The sequence below is a fragment of the Podarcis liolepis genome (genome assembly GCF_965112155.1).
Source record: "Podarcis liolepis genome assembly, chromosome: 2".
Taxonomy (NCBI): Eukaryota; Metazoa; Chordata; class Lepidosauria; order Squamata; family Lacertidae; genus Podarcis; species Podarcis liolepis.
The window spans coordinates 19,526,437-19,545,432 of NC_139555.1; the positions used below are offsets into that span (position 1 = coordinate 19,526,437).

The following is an 18,996-nucleotide window of genomic DNA, read 5'->3' on the forward strand; positions in this document are numbered from 1 at the left end:
GGCAGTGGCATAGTGTGAGAGGGGCCACAGAGGCAGTTGTCCCGGGTGCAAAATTGTTAGAGGTGCAAAATTTCAACACCTGGCGCTGCCTCAATACAGCCCATTGCTGGGCTCCGTTGAAAATATGAACCAGGAAGTGACCTTTCCAGACAATGGAACATCTCTCTCTTTTTTCTTATCTCTGCGGCTGGTTGATGCAGGGGCCCTTAGACGGTTGGATGTGCATGCGTACTCCGTCTGTTGCCCTCCCACCCACCCACCACCTCTGTGCAGCCCCAGGCACTGGCAACCCACGCTATGCCACTGAATGGTGGTCAGCTGGTGGTCTATGGGCTGAATGGATCTGGCAGGACCTGACCTGGCAGGACCTACACACATTCATGCACAGAGATAGACACACGCACCCCTAGGTAATAGAGGCCTCCTGGGCGTCCTCTCATCTTGTCCTTGGAAGGTCATCCTCCAAATGAGCTGTCAGATTGTGTGACTTGCTCCTCCCGTTCCTAGTGACGCCATGTTCATGGAGAAACAAGTGGAGAGGCTGAGCCATTGGGGCGAATGGGACGCTGCCCCACTAGCCTCAGTCAGCCCTCAGTCCCCCCGATCCCCAACCTGCTTTCCAACTTACACCCAGTACTTAGTCTCAATGTTTTGCTTTTGTAGAACTCAACAGGGACAGGCGCGCCAACTCCTAGAGGTGGAGGTGTCTTCAGCCACCTCAAGATCTGCTGCCAGGGGGCTAGGTCCCCTCAATGAGGAGGTTGAACACAGAGCCAAGCATGGCACAGTTCAGTGAGAGAGAGGAAGCCGTGTCACATTGTGCTCCATGCTCAGCCTCCTCCCGACAATGTGAAGTCACACACACACAACATGTGATGTGCGCATAACATCGCACTTGTGCAATGGGGCCCTCAATCCTGGGTGCAAGACGGCACCTCTGGTCAGGGAAGGGGATGAGGGACAAAACTGGAATTTGTTAGCTCTCTCAATGGCGCTGGCATCATTGACTGTCGGTCTCCTTTGCCTTCCAAACCTCCAATCCCCAGTGGGCTCCAACCACCACAGGGAATGATTCTGACTCCCAAGTACCTTAGCAGGCACATGACAATCCAGTCCCAAGACTGTCCGAAGAAGACTGCCATCAGTCCCAGGACTATGGTGGATTTAAGATAGGCACCTGCAGGACCCAGGAGGAACCCCAGGTGATGGTTCTGCTACCGTTTGATTTTGATGACATTTTAGGTCACAGGGGTGGGGACTGTGATCCACAGGCCTGATGCAGCCCACCAGACTTTCCCCTTTGGCCCATTATGGCTAAGCTACACTCACCTGCCCCACACTTGAAATCACATATGATATCAAGTGTGATATCGTAGAAACACAGCTGGGCCAAAAAGTGGTTGGCGGACACCTTCAAAGCCCTGTTCATAATGCCCTGTACAGTTCTTTGCATGCCCCAGCAATCAGTTGGTCACAGAAGTCTGTACCTAGTTGTCCACAGTGCTTTGAGGCCCTGATGATCAGCTCTCTGCAAGCCACGTGCATCAAAACTGTTCAACTAACATCACTGCAACATCAAGTGATCAACAGATGAGATGTCCTACTGGCAAAACCTATTTGGTGTTTCACAACTTTCTGACTAGTTGCAGGACCTTAGCCAGACCTAGCAGAGTACACACAGAATCCACGGAAGCAATTGGAAACTTGGCTGCAGGCAGGATAGATGAAGCAGGAACCAGGAACTTGTAGTTAGGTGTTTATTATATACAGTGGACTACTTACAGGAACAGAACACGGATCTTTTGCTAGCTCTCTCTGACACGACTCACAACTCCTACACTAGTTCCAGTTACAGATAGGTAGCCGTGTTGGTCTGCCATAGTCAAAATAAAAAAATTCCTTCCAGTAGCACCTTAAAGACCAACTAAGTTAGTTCTTGGTATGAGCTTTCGTGTGCATGCACACTTCTTCAGATGCACACGAAAGCTCATACCAAGAACTAACTTAGTTGGTCTTTAAGGTGCTACTGGAAGGAATTTTTTTATTTTAACTCCTACACTGACACACAGAACTCTGAACCTCTGCACTAACACATTCCAGTTAGTAGGCCATTAATTATCACTCCCTTGAGAGAGCTTGACCAATCAGGGAGCTGTTTCCATGCCTCTGTTATCAGAAAGGCAGATTTACTCCTTCACATGACCTTTTGGCTGTCTGCTAAACCTTAATTGACTCTGTGTGAGTAGCTGCACGTACACAGATTCCCAACAGCCCTACCTACCCTGTGGCGTAGCAGAGGTTTTCGGTGCCCAGGGCAGGTGCACACACACTGGGAGAGAGGGCTCCAGCCCAGCCCAGCCCCCACTGTCGATGTGGCCAGAGTGACTCCCCCCCACTGGATCAAAGTGGGGTTATGCTGAGCTGCCTCTCCGCCTGCACAGAAGGGAGCCCCACTGGCCAACGTGGCCCTTGGTGGGTGGAGAGGAACACCAGGCCGAGCCATGCTGGGGGTGCTTGCGGTGAGGGCACTTGTTTCACACCCACTCACAAGTTGTGCCATGGTCCCCCTAGCACTCCCCACTCTAAGCCCCTGGCCCTATCCACCTGTCAGATTTGGCCAGCTGGCCAGATCCAATCCCCACCCCTTGTTTTGCAGAGAAGGAGAATTCACCATATCTCATAGGAGGGTCTAGTTTCCCGTCGATGCTCAGATGCTTACAGGTTTATGCTTACACAAGCATCCCAACCCACAAGTTGGCTTGCAGAGCTCAATATTTTCTACCTAATGCACCATTCGCTGTGTGAGAAATGAACGCCGTGGAGAATTCAGCTTTAAAAATCCCATGCTCCCTCACCTGCATGTGCAAATTGTGCCCAGCTGCACAGCCAGCCTGAATAAGAGGCCCTGAGTTGTAGTCTGTTGCCCCTGTGGCAAAAGAAATAGAGCACTAATCGTGTTCATACGACCTCTTTATGATAAATAAAATAAGTCTATCCGACCCTCTGAGCAACTTTTTACGGGCAGCCGAAGAGAAGAGGGCCCGTAAGGATACAGAACGCCTACTGTGTGCATTAGAGGGCAATGCCTACAGCTAAAATAGCTACTTAAAGCCATTTCTAAATGGCAGTCACTGTGTCGGGCAGCTCTGGAGTGCTCTGGTTATAAACAATTTTAATAATGCTGTTCAGAAGTAAATAGTGTCTGCTAAGTGCAGATAAAGTCAGCTCAGGGTGGCTTTATCTCTCAGATGAGAATGTCATTAAGGTTAATGTCCAGGCGCTCTGCTTTCATACATGTACAATGTGCCACATTGTCAATTCAGCTTTTTCCTTTTAAACAGCTCCCACCCCTGACTCGCTGACTGTAGATCTTTTGAGAACTTCCAAAGCAAGGAGCATATTTTAAATGCTAGGGATTTTTCTTTTTTTCTTTTTGAGACATCTGGGCATCTCTTCAGGAGCTGATTGCTACGGAGTCAACATGCCTTATAAGGAGGTACTTTATGGGTGGATACGAACCCCAGCAATTGCCTGCCTAGTTTAGCATTCTGTTTCCAGTGGTGATTAGCCTGTACACATCTAGAAAGGCCCGCCAGATTCCTCCGAGATGTTGACCTGGCCAGAATCATGATCTTGCAAGAAGTTCTTCTGCAAAAGTCCTGTTAGAATGCAGTGGTCCATTGTCTTATAAAGACAGAGAACTGATCTCACACATGGTAACTGCTGCAAGAATGTTTGCTGCCAAGAATCAAAAGGAAATACAAAAAAAAATCCACCGGTTAAAAGAACAGTTGAATAAAATATGGGAAACTGGACAACTTTTAGGCTAACTGTGGCTCCTTCGAAATTATTCATCTTAGCAGTTGACTATGTACAACTTTTGAATGTTTTAGTTTCGGCATATTAATGTAAAACAACAATGACAACAGTATGAAACGAATGGCAGCTGCGCAGCCATAGAACCCATGTACATCTCCCATTCATTTTGCCCTTAGGCCGATATTATTTCATTTCCTTTTTAAAGCCCTCCCCCCCCCGCCCCTTCAGCTTTCATTCATTCTGCCAGAATGCTTTCATATTCATGGCCGAAGCTGTTTTCTCGAACACACTGTGCTTTTTATAGAAATATATTCCAGAGAAATCGACACATTCTGTAGCCCTAAACAACTCCAGCAAACAGCACCTTTCAGACTTGGCTGTATTTTTGATGCCCTTTCTGCTTAAGAAGATAGAAACCCAGATACGTTACTGATGACGAAAGGAGAGAATCCCAATAGTGTCTCTCTGTATGTTGACCTACAGTCAAGAGAAGATTCCGAACATGTACTGCCTTATTATAGAGTCTAACATGTGAACCAGCCCTACAAACCACAGATCTAAACCTTTGTGACCCTCCAGATGTTGCTTAATTACTACTCCCATCATCCTTGACCATTGGCCAAGCTGGCCGAGGCTGGTGGGAGTTGGAGTCAGCAACATCTGGAGTGCCACAGGTTCCCCACCCCTGCTGTCAAATATTCATACATATCCTACCCAGCCGTCCTGGCATAACTTTTCCTGAGCTGCACTGAGGGATACACGGAGAGAGTTTCAAACGGATCTCCATCTTGGATTAATTCTCCTTCCTTTGAAGTAAGTGTGAAAACTCCCATTACCATCTGTGAGAAGAGATCTAAGGCAGTGGATGTGGTCCATTTCCATTAAAACTCAATGGGAGCTTTGCCATTGGTTTCGGTGCGATGTGATTTACGGCCTATGCCAGACTGCTTTTCTTTCTCTCTCTCTCTCTCTTTTCCATCCGTGTTTGTCAATTAACTGGCAACAATGCAGCAGAATGGAATGTTTGCCTCACTTTCGGCTCAGTGGCTCAGCGGCAGAGCGCATGTTCGGTGTGCAGACAGATCCATGCTCAAACCCCAGCAGAAGGGAATACCATAAATCCCGGAAAGCTGCTGCTACCAGTCAGAGCAGGAAATGCTGGTCTAGATGGACCAACGGCCATACTTGCTATAGGGTCATGGCACATATGTCACCCTTCGTCTTTACAATGTCTTCTGCCCTATATATGTGTGTATGTATATATAGATTGATATGGGTACACAGACATACCTTGGCTGTCGAACAGAATCTGTTCTGGAAGTCTGTTTGACTTCCGAAAATGTTCGACAACCAAGGCACGGCTTCCGATTGGCTGCAGGAGCTTCCTGCACTCAATCAGAAGCCGCGGAAGCCGAGTCGGACGCTCGGCTTCCAAAGAACGTTTGCAAACTGGAACACTCTCTTCCGGGTTTGTGGCGATCGGGAGCCGATTTGCTCAGGAGCCAAGCCATTTGAGTACCAAGGTAGGACTGCATTTGAACTGCAGTTACATAATTACTGGACAAGATATACAGCGGTACCTTGGTTTTCAAACGTAATCCATCCCAGAAGACGTTTCCGAAATGTTTGAAAACCAGTTCATTTACTTCCGGAAGCATTTACTTATGGAAAACTCAATACAAAAGCCGCGTGGCATGTTCGACTTCCAAAAAGCGTTCTAAAACAGAAGCAGTTACTTCCGGGTTTTTGGCGTTCAAAAACCAAAATGTTTGACTTCCGAGACGTTCGAAAACCGAGATACCAGGCACAGTGGGTCTGTCATTGCAGCACATCTGCAGACTCAGCAGGAGGGATATAGTCAGCTGCTCATGTTTGGAATTTTACCATCTTGCAAAAAGTGGGGAAGGTGTAAAGCTGATGTCGTGGATATTTTAAAGGCCCAGCTGTTATGCTGTCTCTTCCTCTTGCATTGGCCAGCTGTTCTGGTAGCACTTCCACTCAGGTCCCCAGATCATTGACGGTGTATATATACCAGTATTTGTGAAAATAAGCCAATAATGATGCTTTCTGTTGTATTTCATTTCCCACCTCTCCCACCTGCCGCATGAAGAATCTGCTTGGTACACACAACTTGGGCCGAGTCTACTATGAACCAATCAAGGACCGGCATGGCAATATCATCATAGTTACAATAAGAGAAGTGGAGACTCTCTATTCCTTTTTTAATGGCAAGTGGATGCAGATATCCAAACTACAAAGCCAGAGAAAATCCCTTTCAACACCGGAAGAGCCAGTTGCATTGGACATCTTGCTCATCACGATCCAGGTATCTTTTTGCTATGTTAAACTTTTCAACTACCGTATTTTTCGCTCTATAACACGCACCAGACCATAACACGCACATAGTTTTTAGAGGAGGAAAACAAGAAAAAAAATATTCTAAACAAAATAGTGGATATATGATTTTTGTGGTTCATGCTGTGGCCACAGACATGTGATCTGACAGTGAGTTTGGAGTAGCCCAATGCAAAAATCCTGAGGATCCATGTGGATCCATGCTTTGTAACCACGGAGGAGGGAAGGAAGGGGAACCATGGATCCTCTGCTCACGACTGCAGCAGATCCCCCCCCCCCCGCCACCCGCAGGCATTCGCTCCATAACACGCACAGACATTTCCCCTTACTTTCTAGGAGGAAAAAAGTGAGTGTTATGGTGCAAAAAATACGGTAACCAAGCTTTCCTTCGGGGGGGGGGGGGAAGGACCCTGAAAATTGGGGACCCAGCAACTGAAATGCAGCTCACTACAGAATCATAGAATGGTAGAATTGGAAGGGACCCCAAGGGTCATCTAGTCCAACCTCTGCAATGCAGGAATGTGTAGCTGCCTTATATGGGGATCAAGCCTGCAGCCTTGGTGGCTATCAACACCATGCTCTAACCCAGGCTTCCTCAAACTCGGACCTCCAGAAGTTTTGAGACTACAATTCCCATCATCCCTGACCACTGGTCCTGCTAGCTAGGGATCATGGGAGTTGTAGGCCAAAAACATCTGGAGGGCTGAGTTGGAGGAAGCCTGTTCTAACCGACTGAGCTGTTCAGTGGAAATCTGTCTTTGGGGCATGGGCAGCCAATTTTCTCTTTTTCGATAAGAGCAACCACTGTGGGTCACAGCCCATATCACAGGTGGGACTATGGCCAATGTTATATCAGTACTGTACTGGCTGGGCTCAGCCCCAGACGCACACACCAGATCGAGATTTAATTTGATTGTACTTAGTGTCCAGCCAATTGCAACTTAGTGTCCAGGGTGGCACTGTGGGTTAAACCACAGAGCCTAGGACTTGCCGATCAGAAGGTTGGCGGTTCGAATCCCCACAACGGGGTGAGTTCCCGTTGCTCGGTCCCAGCTCCTGCCAACCTAGCAGTTCGAAAGCACATCAAAGTGCAAGTAGATAAATAGGTACCACTCCAGCGGGAAGGTAAACGGCGTTTCTGTGCCCTGCTCTGGTTCGCCAGAAGCGGCTTAGTCATGCTGGCCACATGACCCGGAAGCTGTACACCGGCTCCCTTGGCCAATAAAGCGAGATGAGCGCCGCAACCCCAGAGTTGGTCACGACTGGACCTAATGGTCAGGGGTCCCTTTACCTTAGTGTCCAGCCAATTGCAAAGGGGCCAAAGTTCAACTACTGTTTGGTCAGGATAGCCCAAGTCATTCGAAAGTCTTTGCAGAATCGACACCCACCCAGGAACACTAGGCAAAGAAGCAGAGTTAAGAATTCTGGGCAACAGCAGAAAGATGGGGACAAATGCAGCAACAGAGGAGGAGAAAAATCAGGCTGATGCTCAGCAAGATGTTGATTGCAAGAGAGCCAGGCAAAAACAACAGAACCTGGATGCCAGAAAATGTTCAACAAGAAGCAGGGTGGCTGTGGCACTTCAACAATCAGGACCAAAAGACATCCAGCCAATAAACTGTGTCCTGGCATATTATCCCATGGCCCTTTCTTTTCATATAGCTTGGTAGAGCCTGAAATGCCAAACTGGGAGTGCAGGGAAACCTCACAGGCAGCCCTGGCACAAGAAAGCAGAGCCAACTCCCTGGCTTCAACGAAGCCCTGCTTGTGCCTCCCTCCTATATTAGCTATTGCGAGCATTTATCTCGCCGACCCATTTAACTCCATAATGGCTCCGGAGAAGCCAGCTGGAGCAATCGGAATTAAGCACTGAAAATCAGCAGCTCATAATAAACCACATCGCTGCTCTCCCCATTGGGGGCTTTGCCTAATTTAAAAGAGATGTGAGAGCAAGAATAGGCACACTGGATCTATGCTAGGCTTGTGGTATTAAAAATGCATTACACGTATGAAAAAGCAGGGTGAGGAGAACAGACTAAATTTTTATATAAGGACCAGAGCTCACCCTGTTGGGGGGATTCAAACTGCCGACCTTCTGATCGGCAAGTCCTAGGCTCTGTGGTTTAATCCCTATCTATTGCGTGCCTAATGCTTTCTTTCTTTTGCTTTATGGGCTCTAGTTAAGTACATGCCAATGGGTGGTGCCAGCCCTCTTGGCGATCTCTTTCTGATCATAAAGATACTTGTGTTGTGAGAATGGAAAGTGGCTCATGTTAGATGGCTGATTTTGTTCCGACAGCAAAGTTTTGCAGCCAGTTGGGCTGATGCGCCCAGGACTTTCCCTGATATCAGTCTGATGTGGACCAATTGCCTTCAGGAGTTTTAACAGCATTGTATTTCCAAGTACAGGGACGCGGGTGGCGCTGTGGGTTAAACCACAGAGCCTAGGACTTGCTGATCAGATGGTCGGTGGTTCGAATCCCCGCGATGGGGTGAGCTCCTGTTGCTCGGTCCCTGCACCTGCCAACCTAGCAGCTCGAAAGCACGTCAAAGTGCAAGTAAATAAATAGGTACCCCTTCAGCGGGAAGGTAAACGGTGTTTCTGTGTGCTGCTCTGGTTCACGAGAAGTGGCTTAGTTATGCTGGCCACATGACCCAGAAGCTGTACGCCGGCTCCCTCGGCCAATAAAGCGAGATGAGCGCCGCAACCCCAGAGTCGGCTGCGACTGAACCTAATGGTCAGGGGTCCCTTTACCTTTTTATTTCCAAGTACAAAAAGGAGCAGTACTCAGTGATCTGCTTATAGGATACTTTCTCCATAGGGCTGAGGACTCTTAACCACAGCTTCTAGGGGATTGGCAAACTGGGCCCTTGAGAATAGCAGCGGCAGATCAATGCGAGCTTGCGCTGCAGTTTTTTTTTTTTTTTTTTGCAAAGTGGCATTTGCAAAAGGTTTTGACGATGTGTTTACTTGCAACATATATATGTGTATATATGTGTATATATATGTGTGTATACACACAAACACACACACACACACACACACACACACACACACACATATATATACAGTAGCAAACAATGGCATGTAAAAATACTTTTCTAAATACAACAACTCTGAATATAAAAGCAGTTTAAAACAACAACGCATGCATGAAATCAATTCAGATCCAGGACAGATACCACCCTGGGGTAAAGCTTTTAGGAAGCTAGTTGAAAGTTTAACCTTTTTGGCAGGTGCCAAAAAGCCCATAGAGAAGCCGCTTGCCCAATGTGCATTGGAGAGAGTTCTAAGCAGCAGGTGCCACCACACTATAGGCCCAATTTTTATACCACGTGGAACAGACCTCCTGGTAGGATGGCATATGCAGGATGCCCTGCCGTGCAGAACACAGTGACCAGTTGGATATGTAGGAAATGAAGCTATCTTTCAGGTTTACTGGACCCAACCTTGAATTCAGCCTGGCACCTAATTGGTAGCCAATGCTGTTGCTTCGGCAGCAGCATAACTCCATGGAGATACCCCTCCCTAGTGGGCAACTGAGCTGCCACATTTTGCCCTAGCTGCAGTTTCCAGGTCAGCCTCAAGGACGGCCCCACCTAGAGTACATTGCAGTAATCCAATCCGGAGGTCACCAGCACATGGATGACAGGGTTTAGTCCAGGCTTCTTCAACATCGGCTCTCCAGGTGTTTTGAGACTACAGATCCCATCATCCCTGACCACTGGTCCTGCTAGCTAGGGATCATGGGAATTGTAGGCTAAAAACATCTGGAGGACCGAGGTTGAGGAAGCCTGGTTTAGGCTATCCTGATCCAGAAACCGATGTACCTGTCTTACCAACCGAAGCTGGCCAAAGTGAAGCTAGTGTGGTGTAGTGGTTAAGAGCGGTAGACTCGTAATCTGGTGAACTGGGTTCACTTCCCTGCTCCTCCACATGCAGCTGCTGGGTGACCTTGGGCTAGTCACACTTCTCTGAAGTCTCTCAGCCCCACTCACCTCACAGAGTGTTTGTTGTGGGGGAGGAAGGGAAAGGAGATGGTTAGCCGCTTTGAGACGCCTTTGGGTAGTGATAAAGCGGGATATCAAATCCAAACTACTACTACTACTACTACTACTCTTCTTCTTCTTCTTCTTCTTCTTCTTCTTCTTCTTCTTCTTCTTCTTCTTCTTCTTCTAAGACAGCCTTAGCCACAGGGGTACCCCCGGACAACAAGCCTGCTCTTTCATGAGTATAACCCCATCCAAAAGTGGCAGTTGGCCAGTTACCTAGATGCCCATTGCTCAATCAGCATGCATCTTATTCCAGAATGTTTTAGCTTTCGATGGACTGCAGTTGTAGCTCACCGTTGACACTTGTAAGCCACTGCCACTGGGTGGCATCAAAAGCCCATGCAGTAACTTGGCTGCCACCTGGTACCCAAGCATGGGGGAAGGGGGCAGTTTGTTCACCACATACCAGTGTTGCACCTGCCCATCTCCTGCTTCTGACCTTTGAAGTGTATGTTGCCCTTTTTCTGTCGGTACACCTAGGCAATTATTTCATCTGCTCTTATCATGATGAAGGTCTTTGTGGAAGAATTTAGGTTATTTGAGTGGAGTTTGGGGTGCAAATAATATTTTAATTCTCAACGAAGAAGGAAGGATAGAAAAAGATACACAGGGCAGGAGATCCAGGAAGGCATCTCAAATGGTCAAAGCTTGATTTTGAAAGGGAAATAGTCTTAAAAACAGGGCATTGCTCACTGCCAGCTTTTAGAGCCACCGACTAGAGCAGGGTTTCCCAAACTTGGGTCTCCAGCTGACTTTGGACTTCAGTTCCCATCATCCCTAGATAGCAGGACCAGTGGTCGGGGATGATAGCAGTTGTAGTCCAAAGTCAGCTGGGGACCCAGATTTGGGAAACCCTGAATTAGAGGGATGATGCTTCTGCTTTTCAGGTGCTGAAATGTCAGCAACATTTTCTAGACCCGACCTTTGGCTATGTGGGCTCACAAAGCATTTTACTTCAAGCCTAGCTTGAGCCGAACCTTGCCAATATTGAGATGCCAATCGGTTTGTAGTCATAAACTCCATAAATATGTACGAGAAGCCCCTGAGAAATTGTGCAAACTTTCAGTGAGACTTTCAAAAAGATCGCTTCTTTATATTGTTTGAGGCAAACATCTGCTGGCAACTCGGGCGTGTGGAGAATTGCCCTGTCCCTCTGGGAAATGTTGCTAGGGTCATCTTGACACCAGAGCGAAGTCAACATCAGACATTCGGTAAAGAGCCAGTAAAGGCTATCATTGGCCGAGCAAGATCCCACCCTGAGCTGAAAGCCTTTCTAGACAACCCTTCCTGCAGAGGAGAGCCAAAGGGTAGCCTGGGTAGTACACTTTAGTGACCTTTAAAGCCCTAAACGGCCTCGATCCAGTATACCTGAAGGAGCGTCTCCACCCTCATCGTTCTGCCCAGACCCTGAGGTCCAGCACCGAGGGCCTTCTGGCGGTTCCCTCACTGCGAGAGGCCAAGTTACAGGGAACCAGGCAGAGGGCCTTCTTGGTAGTGGCTGAAGGACTCAGCTCTCTATATTGGACAAACAGGCCAAACCTTACGCCAAAGAATAAACGGACATAAATCTGACATCAAGAATCACAAAACAGAGAAACCAGTAGGAGAACACTTCAGTCTCCCAGGACATTCTATACAAGATCTCAAAGTAGCTGTTTTACTACAAAGGAATTTCAGAAATAGACTGGAAACAGAAGCTGCTGAATTGCAACTCATTACCAAACTTAAAACCATGGAGAGACCTGGTCTGAACAGAGACATTGGATTCTTATCTCATTATACATGACTAAGCCATTTCTCACCTTCTCACCCATTGCCTTTTTCTGTAAGACCTATTGCAGTCGTTAAGAGTCGTCAACAGGCTCATCTCAGCTATCTGCCAATCTCCCATTCCCACCACCCTTCTGAATAATACCCCTCCCCACCTTCTCACTATATAGAAGGATCTGGCAACTTCTGTTTCAGTGTATCTGAAGAAGTGTGCATGCACACGAAAGCTCATACCAAGAACTAACTTAGTTGGTCTTTAAGGTGCTACTGGAAGGAATTTTTTTATTCCTTCAGATACTTAACCTCAGCAGGGCCCTCCAAATTCACCTCCGAAATTGTGCTCAAAGCAAATTTTGGTGGCATTTCCAGTTTTCTCCTGTTGGCCCCCTCCTGTCAACCTTAGCAAATATCGAGGGACTAGTTTATACGCTTGAGGAGAACAGAGAACATTAGCAAGGATGAAAAAGACACTCTTAGCCATGAGTTTCTGTACCTGGCAGCTGAGCTAATTGGACACTACTGTGGGATTGTCTGCAACTGGCTTCCATCCTAACGCTGAAGCGGTGGGGTGGGAGACTAATTAGTGCTGGATCTTCCATGTATTAATTAGAATGCTTTTCTCATTCATTTAGAGCTAGGCACTTAACTCAACAGGTCTAGGATCATTTCCAGTTCTAAATACATGGCTCAAAGCTGACAAGAAGCCATTGTGAATGCGCCGGCAGATTCCTTCTGCTGCATCAGCTGATGCTCCCCCCCCAAAAAAAAAAAACACAATCGGTGGAAGATGGACACCTTTGTGCAGAGGACACTCAAACATTAGTCTACAAATCAACAGATTTATAGGGCTTGGGATTGCAATTCGTTGGCCCCGCCCCTGATCTCCACACACCCTTGAACACATGGAGGCCCCTCTCCTCCACATGTTATTTTTCCTCTAATACTGTCAATAGCAGTTCCACCAAAAATTACTTTTAAATACACAAGCCTTTCCACGCTTAATTTTGAGAACTTACTTCAATGGATCTTTCAGCAACAACAGCAAAAAGTGTATATCTGTAGCTGCAGTACCAAAGTCAGTGACTGGAGGGAAAGTGGAACCCAAGAGGCAGGGATATATATATATATATATATATATATATATATATATATATATATCCAAATACAGTGGTACCTTGGTTTTCGAAGTCTCCGTTGACATACTTTTCGGTTTTCAAACGCCATAAACCCGGAAGTAAATGCTTCAGTTTTTGAACACGCCTCGGAAGTCGAACATGCCACGCAGCTTCTGCTGAATGCAATACCCTGAGGCCTAGCTGTTGGTTTTGAGTTTTCGGTTTTCAAACACTTCAGAACCCGAATGGTATTCCGGAACGGATTACATTCGAAAACCGAGGTACCACTATACACATACACACTCTTCCTGCAATATAATCATCTGTTTTTTTAACCCGTTTTCTATGGAAAATGACAAAATTGACAGCACTGATAAAAGATACAAATTTAGAATCTCTTAAATGAATCTCTATATGAAAAGCTATTTCCCATATGCAAAGACCACAGCGGGGTTCAAAATGTAAGAAAACAGCAGAATATATTATGAAACATTTTAGTGGGGATGAAATGGGGTAAGACGGGACCTTAAAACGCAATCGTATGTGATTTGGGTTATAAACATGGATGCTGGGTGAGTGGGATGCCACTAGTTTCGTTGAATTGGAATATAATTGCTGAGTAACAAATGTAACTTTCTATATGGGAAAAAACAAATAAAATATTATTATTAAAAAATCCTTTTCTAGGGGAGCAATTCCAAAAAGTTTATCTAGGCCAATGCTGAAGGAGGGTCTCTTCCTCTCTCTCTGTCTTCTTCTTCTCCAACAGGACACTCTTTCCTATCACAGGAGGAGCCAACAGCGCCTGGCTCCTGGCCTCTATTTAGGCTACCTGAAACTCTGCAGCTCAGTGGACCAGATAAAAGTCCTGGTGCTGCAAAAGCTGCCCAACATTCTTTGCCATGTTAAAATCCGAGACAACAGCAATGTGTCCAGGTAAGTGAAAGAATATTTCCACCCTACCTAGTGTTTGGGACGCAGGTGGCGCTGTGGGTAAAACCTCAGCGCCTAGGATTTGCCGATCTGTTTCGTTCAATGCTTGTAAGAATTAACATGAGAAGGATGCAGTTCAACTTCTTAACAAACCAATCTTACACGTAAGTAAATATAAACACTGTAGAAAATATGCTCTGGATCAGAATATGCTTGTTAAGAAATTGCACTGCATCCTTATCATATTAATTCTTACAAGTCTGGCTGATGAAGAATTGATCAAGATTGACCAGTGAAGCATTGAACGAAACAGATTGGTTATCCGGAAAGTCTGTTCCGGCAATATTTGGTGACAGATTATGTATATCTCAAACTTTTGAATTATTCCACCGCGACTGGTGAAGAAGATTTAGAGACTTTGGCTGCAATTTCTGATCGTTTGTATTAGTCTATCAATAGTGTTTAGTGCCATTGTTATTGGCCATCGTGTTGTGTTATTTTGTTCAACTGGTCTCCCCCAATGACTGGATAGTCCTTCACTGTGATCAGAGGGGGCGGGGTGGTAAGCAAAGCCACAAATGGGTCTGGAAGGAAGATGCTGAGCTCTTAGGCACCCAGTGAGCCCACCCACGACTTTGGCATGCCTCCTTCCCACTCGCCCATCAATAAGTGCAGGCTCAGAAACATGGAGAGCCAGTGTGGTGTAGTGGTTAAGAGCGGTAGTCTTATAATCTGGTGAACCGGGTTCGCGACTCCGCTCCTCCACCTGCAGCTGCTGGGTGACCTTGGGCCAGTCACACTTCTCTGAAGTCTCTCAGCCCCACTCACCTCACAGAGTGTTTGTTGTGGGGGAGGAAGAGAAAGGAGAATGTTAGCCGCTTTGAGACTCCTTCGGGTAGTGATAAAGTGGGGTATCAAATCCAAACTCTGCATGGAAAATGACCAGATGTGTACCTCAACCTGCCTTCTCTCCATACAATCACAGGCAAGGCTGCCTCCTTGCCCATGCATAAGGAGGGGGACTGGGCATGAAATGTGCCTACCAAAATTCAAGCAGTTTTCGCTGGCTATGTTCAGTGCTAGAAATCAAACGCCTGATGAGAAAACGGAGACCCCTGGAAAAATGCCACCGTAGCCCAAGGCGTGTGTGCGAAAAGATTATAGAAACATGGAACAGCCCTCTTGTCAAAGAAAGCTGAAATGTTTCAAAGGCTTTTTTATTATTATTATTAAGACCTTGGTAAAGAAGTCTCCGGCTTGATATGTGCACTCAACGAGAATGAAATCAGAAAGTTGGCCCTTTTTTTAACCACAAGCAATAGGGCCTGTTATAAGTTTAGAAATCTTTTTACTATCTGAGAACGAAAACTTCAACAGAGCCCAAACATACGTACAGTAAATTCTTCCTTGTGCAGTGAACTTTTGTTGTATTTCTAATTTTAAACTTCACTCCGTATACAGAGAGGAGTGGGAATGGATCCAAAGTCTTTCTGGCTCGGAATCTATGGAAAATATGGATCATTCCGCAGAGTGTCCAACTCAACTGTTCGTGGAGCTCCAGATGGCAGTGAAAGCTCTCCTGAAACAGATCAGTCTTCCTCTACGACAGGTACGATGCATTGTTTGTGACACTTTCGATTTGTGGATGAATTTGAACACCACACTCTTCCTCACACCTTGAATTGTAAATATATTATTGCTTATCATTGCCATTTTGTTTCAGAACCATACAATCCAGGGCTGGTTGAAGGTCATGTTTGTTTGCCTGCAGTGTGTGGCCTATATGGGAAGGGTGGGTTTCATTTAGTCCACAAGAGGCTGAATGGATGAGGGTTCCCTTCTTCTTCTTCTTCTTCTTCTTCTTCTTCTTCTTCGATCACTCGTAGCCAAGTAAGATTGTCTTCCATAAACACAGTTTAACAGTGAGTCCGTAAGTGACTGTGGAGGCCAATTCTGGGTCCATTACAGACATCATGGCTGCGTTGCCATCGCCATGTTTTCAAAAAAGGATGCTCGGAGTTGCAGTGGGGTCTGAATCCACAGCAGAACCCTGACACGGTACATCACTACCAGGCAGGACAATAATCAGTGCCATGTAAATGAAATGGCCTGCCATAGGGAGGCAAAGTCCTGTTACAGCTGCGTCTTGTACACCCCTGAAAGTGTGTGAAACGTAGTTTGACGGTAAGGACAGGTGACACAATGGTGCGACTGCTTCTTTGTGCACCCAAGTCCAAAAGTCTTAAGTGTGGAGGAGCATTTCACTGGGCCAATGCTAACAGGTAACTCTGTGGACCTTTGCAGTGCTGTGCTCGGTGCTCACATGCAGCAATAAAGATTTGGCTATATGATCTAGCTATGATATGATTCTCTCACCACACACCCCTATTCAACCCACAAGAGCTGACTGCAAGCATCCTGATGCAGTCATTTTCAGTGGTACAGGTCACAGTCTCCTGAATCGGGAACATTTCCAGTCTAGTGACATCCACCCATTTTTGTCATAGAAAAGAATTATGAGAAAGTTGTTTAAGTATCAATGGAGGCCCGGTAAACCCTTTGCAGACAACACAAGATGTGTGGTAAATCAGTGGAGGAATTTGATTTAATTTTAGTTAAATTGTCTCCTGCCATTTTCCATTAAAAATAAAAAAATCCCAAAGCAGTTCTCAGTAGTTCAATAAAATCCATTATTTGCCTCTGCTGGCACCACTCCTGACCTCCATGCACTGATCAGATCTACATGCATACAGGGCGGGACACGAGTGGCACTGTGGTCAAAACCACCGTGCCTCTTGGGCTTGCCGATCATAAGGTTGGCAGTTCAAATCCATGCAACGGGGTGAGCTCCCATTGCTTTGTCCCAGCTCCTGCCAACCTAGCAGTTCGAAAGCATACCAACACAAGTAGATAGAATCATAGAATCATAGAGTTGGAAGAGACCACAAGGGCCATCGAGTCCAACCCCCTGCCAAGCAGGTACCAAGATAGATAGGTACCACTGCGGTGGGAAGGTAAATGGTGTTCCATTGCACCATAAGTGGTTTAGTCATGCTGGGCACACGACCCAGAAAAGCTGTCTGCAGACAAACGCCGGGTCCCTCGGCCTGAAAGCGGAGATGAGTGCCGTACCCCATAGTTGAATTTGACCGGACTTAACAATCCAGGGCTCCTTTCCCTTTACATGCGTACATGTGAATGTTAAAATGTGTAATGTCAGTTTGCTGCTTAAGTAAGCCAGGCTCTCTGACTTATACCCAGCATACTTTAAATGTGCCACCTCTTTTATGCCCATCATAGTCTTTCCAGTAAATCAAAGCTCTTGTTTGCCTGTACTTACCCACATAGCAAGCTCAAATAGCTAGATCCTGCAAAGACACATTCTTGATGGTTTCTTCAGAGCTGCTGGACTTTCCTAGGCAGTTCTTCTCCCCCCCCCCCAAAAAAAAAAGCTTGAATGAAGACATTTTCCAAAACCAAAAAAGTTTCTACATGGGCAGATGATGGCCGATTGTTTTATAATTGGCAGCTGTTATTTCTTGATTTTTAATGTTGTTGCAGATGTTTCTCTTTGTGTTTTATCCTTTTGTGTTGTAGTTTTAAGTTTGTATGCCACCATGAAAGCCTGTTGGTGGGCTGGAACTAGGTATGGTTGAAATTTACAAATAAATAAAACACAGTAATAGAATGCTACCATATTCTGACATATTTTGGAGGCTATATGGATCAATCCTTGATCCAAAAGGAGTGAGCCAGGATTTAGTTCAAGCATGCTAAGATTTTTCTGGATAAAATGTATTCCAACGATTCAACAATTCAAGTTCTTTCTTTCTTTGAATATTTTGTTAGTCTTGTTTGATATATATTAAAAGAAATAAAAAAGTGAGACAACCTCGGATGAATGTGTGTGTGTGTGTGTGTGTGTGTGTGCGCGCACGCACACACACACACAGACTCCCAACAATCATAAATCATATTTGCTGGTGCACAAAGCCACAATTAAACCAGGAAGCTTCCAATTAAACCACAGTTTCCTGTTCTGTTCAAACTTGGGAAACTGTGGTTACCGGGTTCAGAACAAACCAGGATATTAAACGAACAAACTTAAAACATTGGTTCAATAGCTTGACTTGTTCTGAAGCCATAACCATAGCTTCTTGGTTCAGATGGAATGAGAAACTCTGGTTAATTAGAGGCTTCCCCCATTTTATTGCAGCTCGTAGCAACAGGAGGAACAAAGGAGCCACATTCTCAGGCAAATAAAAAGCTCAGGCATATCTCTGCTTAATAAACTGAGATGTGATCATCCAAGCATGGTTTATTGGTAGCTATATCACCTAAAATCCATTCCCCTGAGCTGAAGCTGATTTAGGAAACACAGACCATGTACGTTACTACCACACTTCTTTCTTGTAGTGCTGATTCACATAACTTAATTTAATAGAATAGAATAGAATAGAATAGAATAGAATAGAATAGAATAGAATAGAATAGAATAGAATAGAATAGAATAGAATAGAAATCTCGATCTTCTACCATAGCTTCCAAATCGGAGTGTTTGTTTGGCCAAAGATGGCCATAGTCTCCAAAAATGCAAAATTCGTACACCAGTGCATGCTGGTCCACGCAATATCTCCCAGTGCTCTACTGCCCCAGAACAACTTCCTTCCAGGTTTCACAGCACTAGGAGATGGTCACGCAGCCTGAGGTGACTTCCCACCAGGCCTCTTCTGCTCCCTCAAGATTGCGGGGCTGAGCCTTGTCCCAGTGGACATTTGAGGGGCTGTAGAGACCTCAGCAAAATAGAGTTGGTGAGCCTGACACACATACACACCCCTACACAAAGGACTGATATCCTGAAATGGGGGAGAGATGACAAGCTTAGATAATGGTCCTAGCTGATTCGACGCCTCCATTTAGCATCAAAGTCGATTTTAATCAAACATATGCC

The 18,996-nt window shown here is 45.9% G+C and overlaps 1 protein-coding gene across 4 annotated transcripts in view; it reads left to right on the forward strand.

Annotated features, from left to right (window-relative positions):
* Positions 1-18,996, forward strand: part of ANKFN1 (ankyrin repeat and fibronectin type III domain containing 1) — a 216,674-nt gene that overhangs the window by 174,464 nt on the left and 23,214 nt on the right. For all 4 annotated transcript variants that reach the window (XM_083489909.1, XM_083489912.1, XM_083489910.1 and 1 more), the window contains exons 14-16: positions 5,930-6,145; positions 13,882-14,048; positions 15,507-15,654. In XM_083489909.1, the coding sequence (XP_083346035.1) occupies positions 5,930-6,145; positions 13,882-14,048; positions 15,507-15,654 (531 nt within the window). The remainder of the gene's footprint in view (positions 1-5,929; positions 6,146-13,881; positions 14,049-15,506; positions 15,655-18,996) is intronic.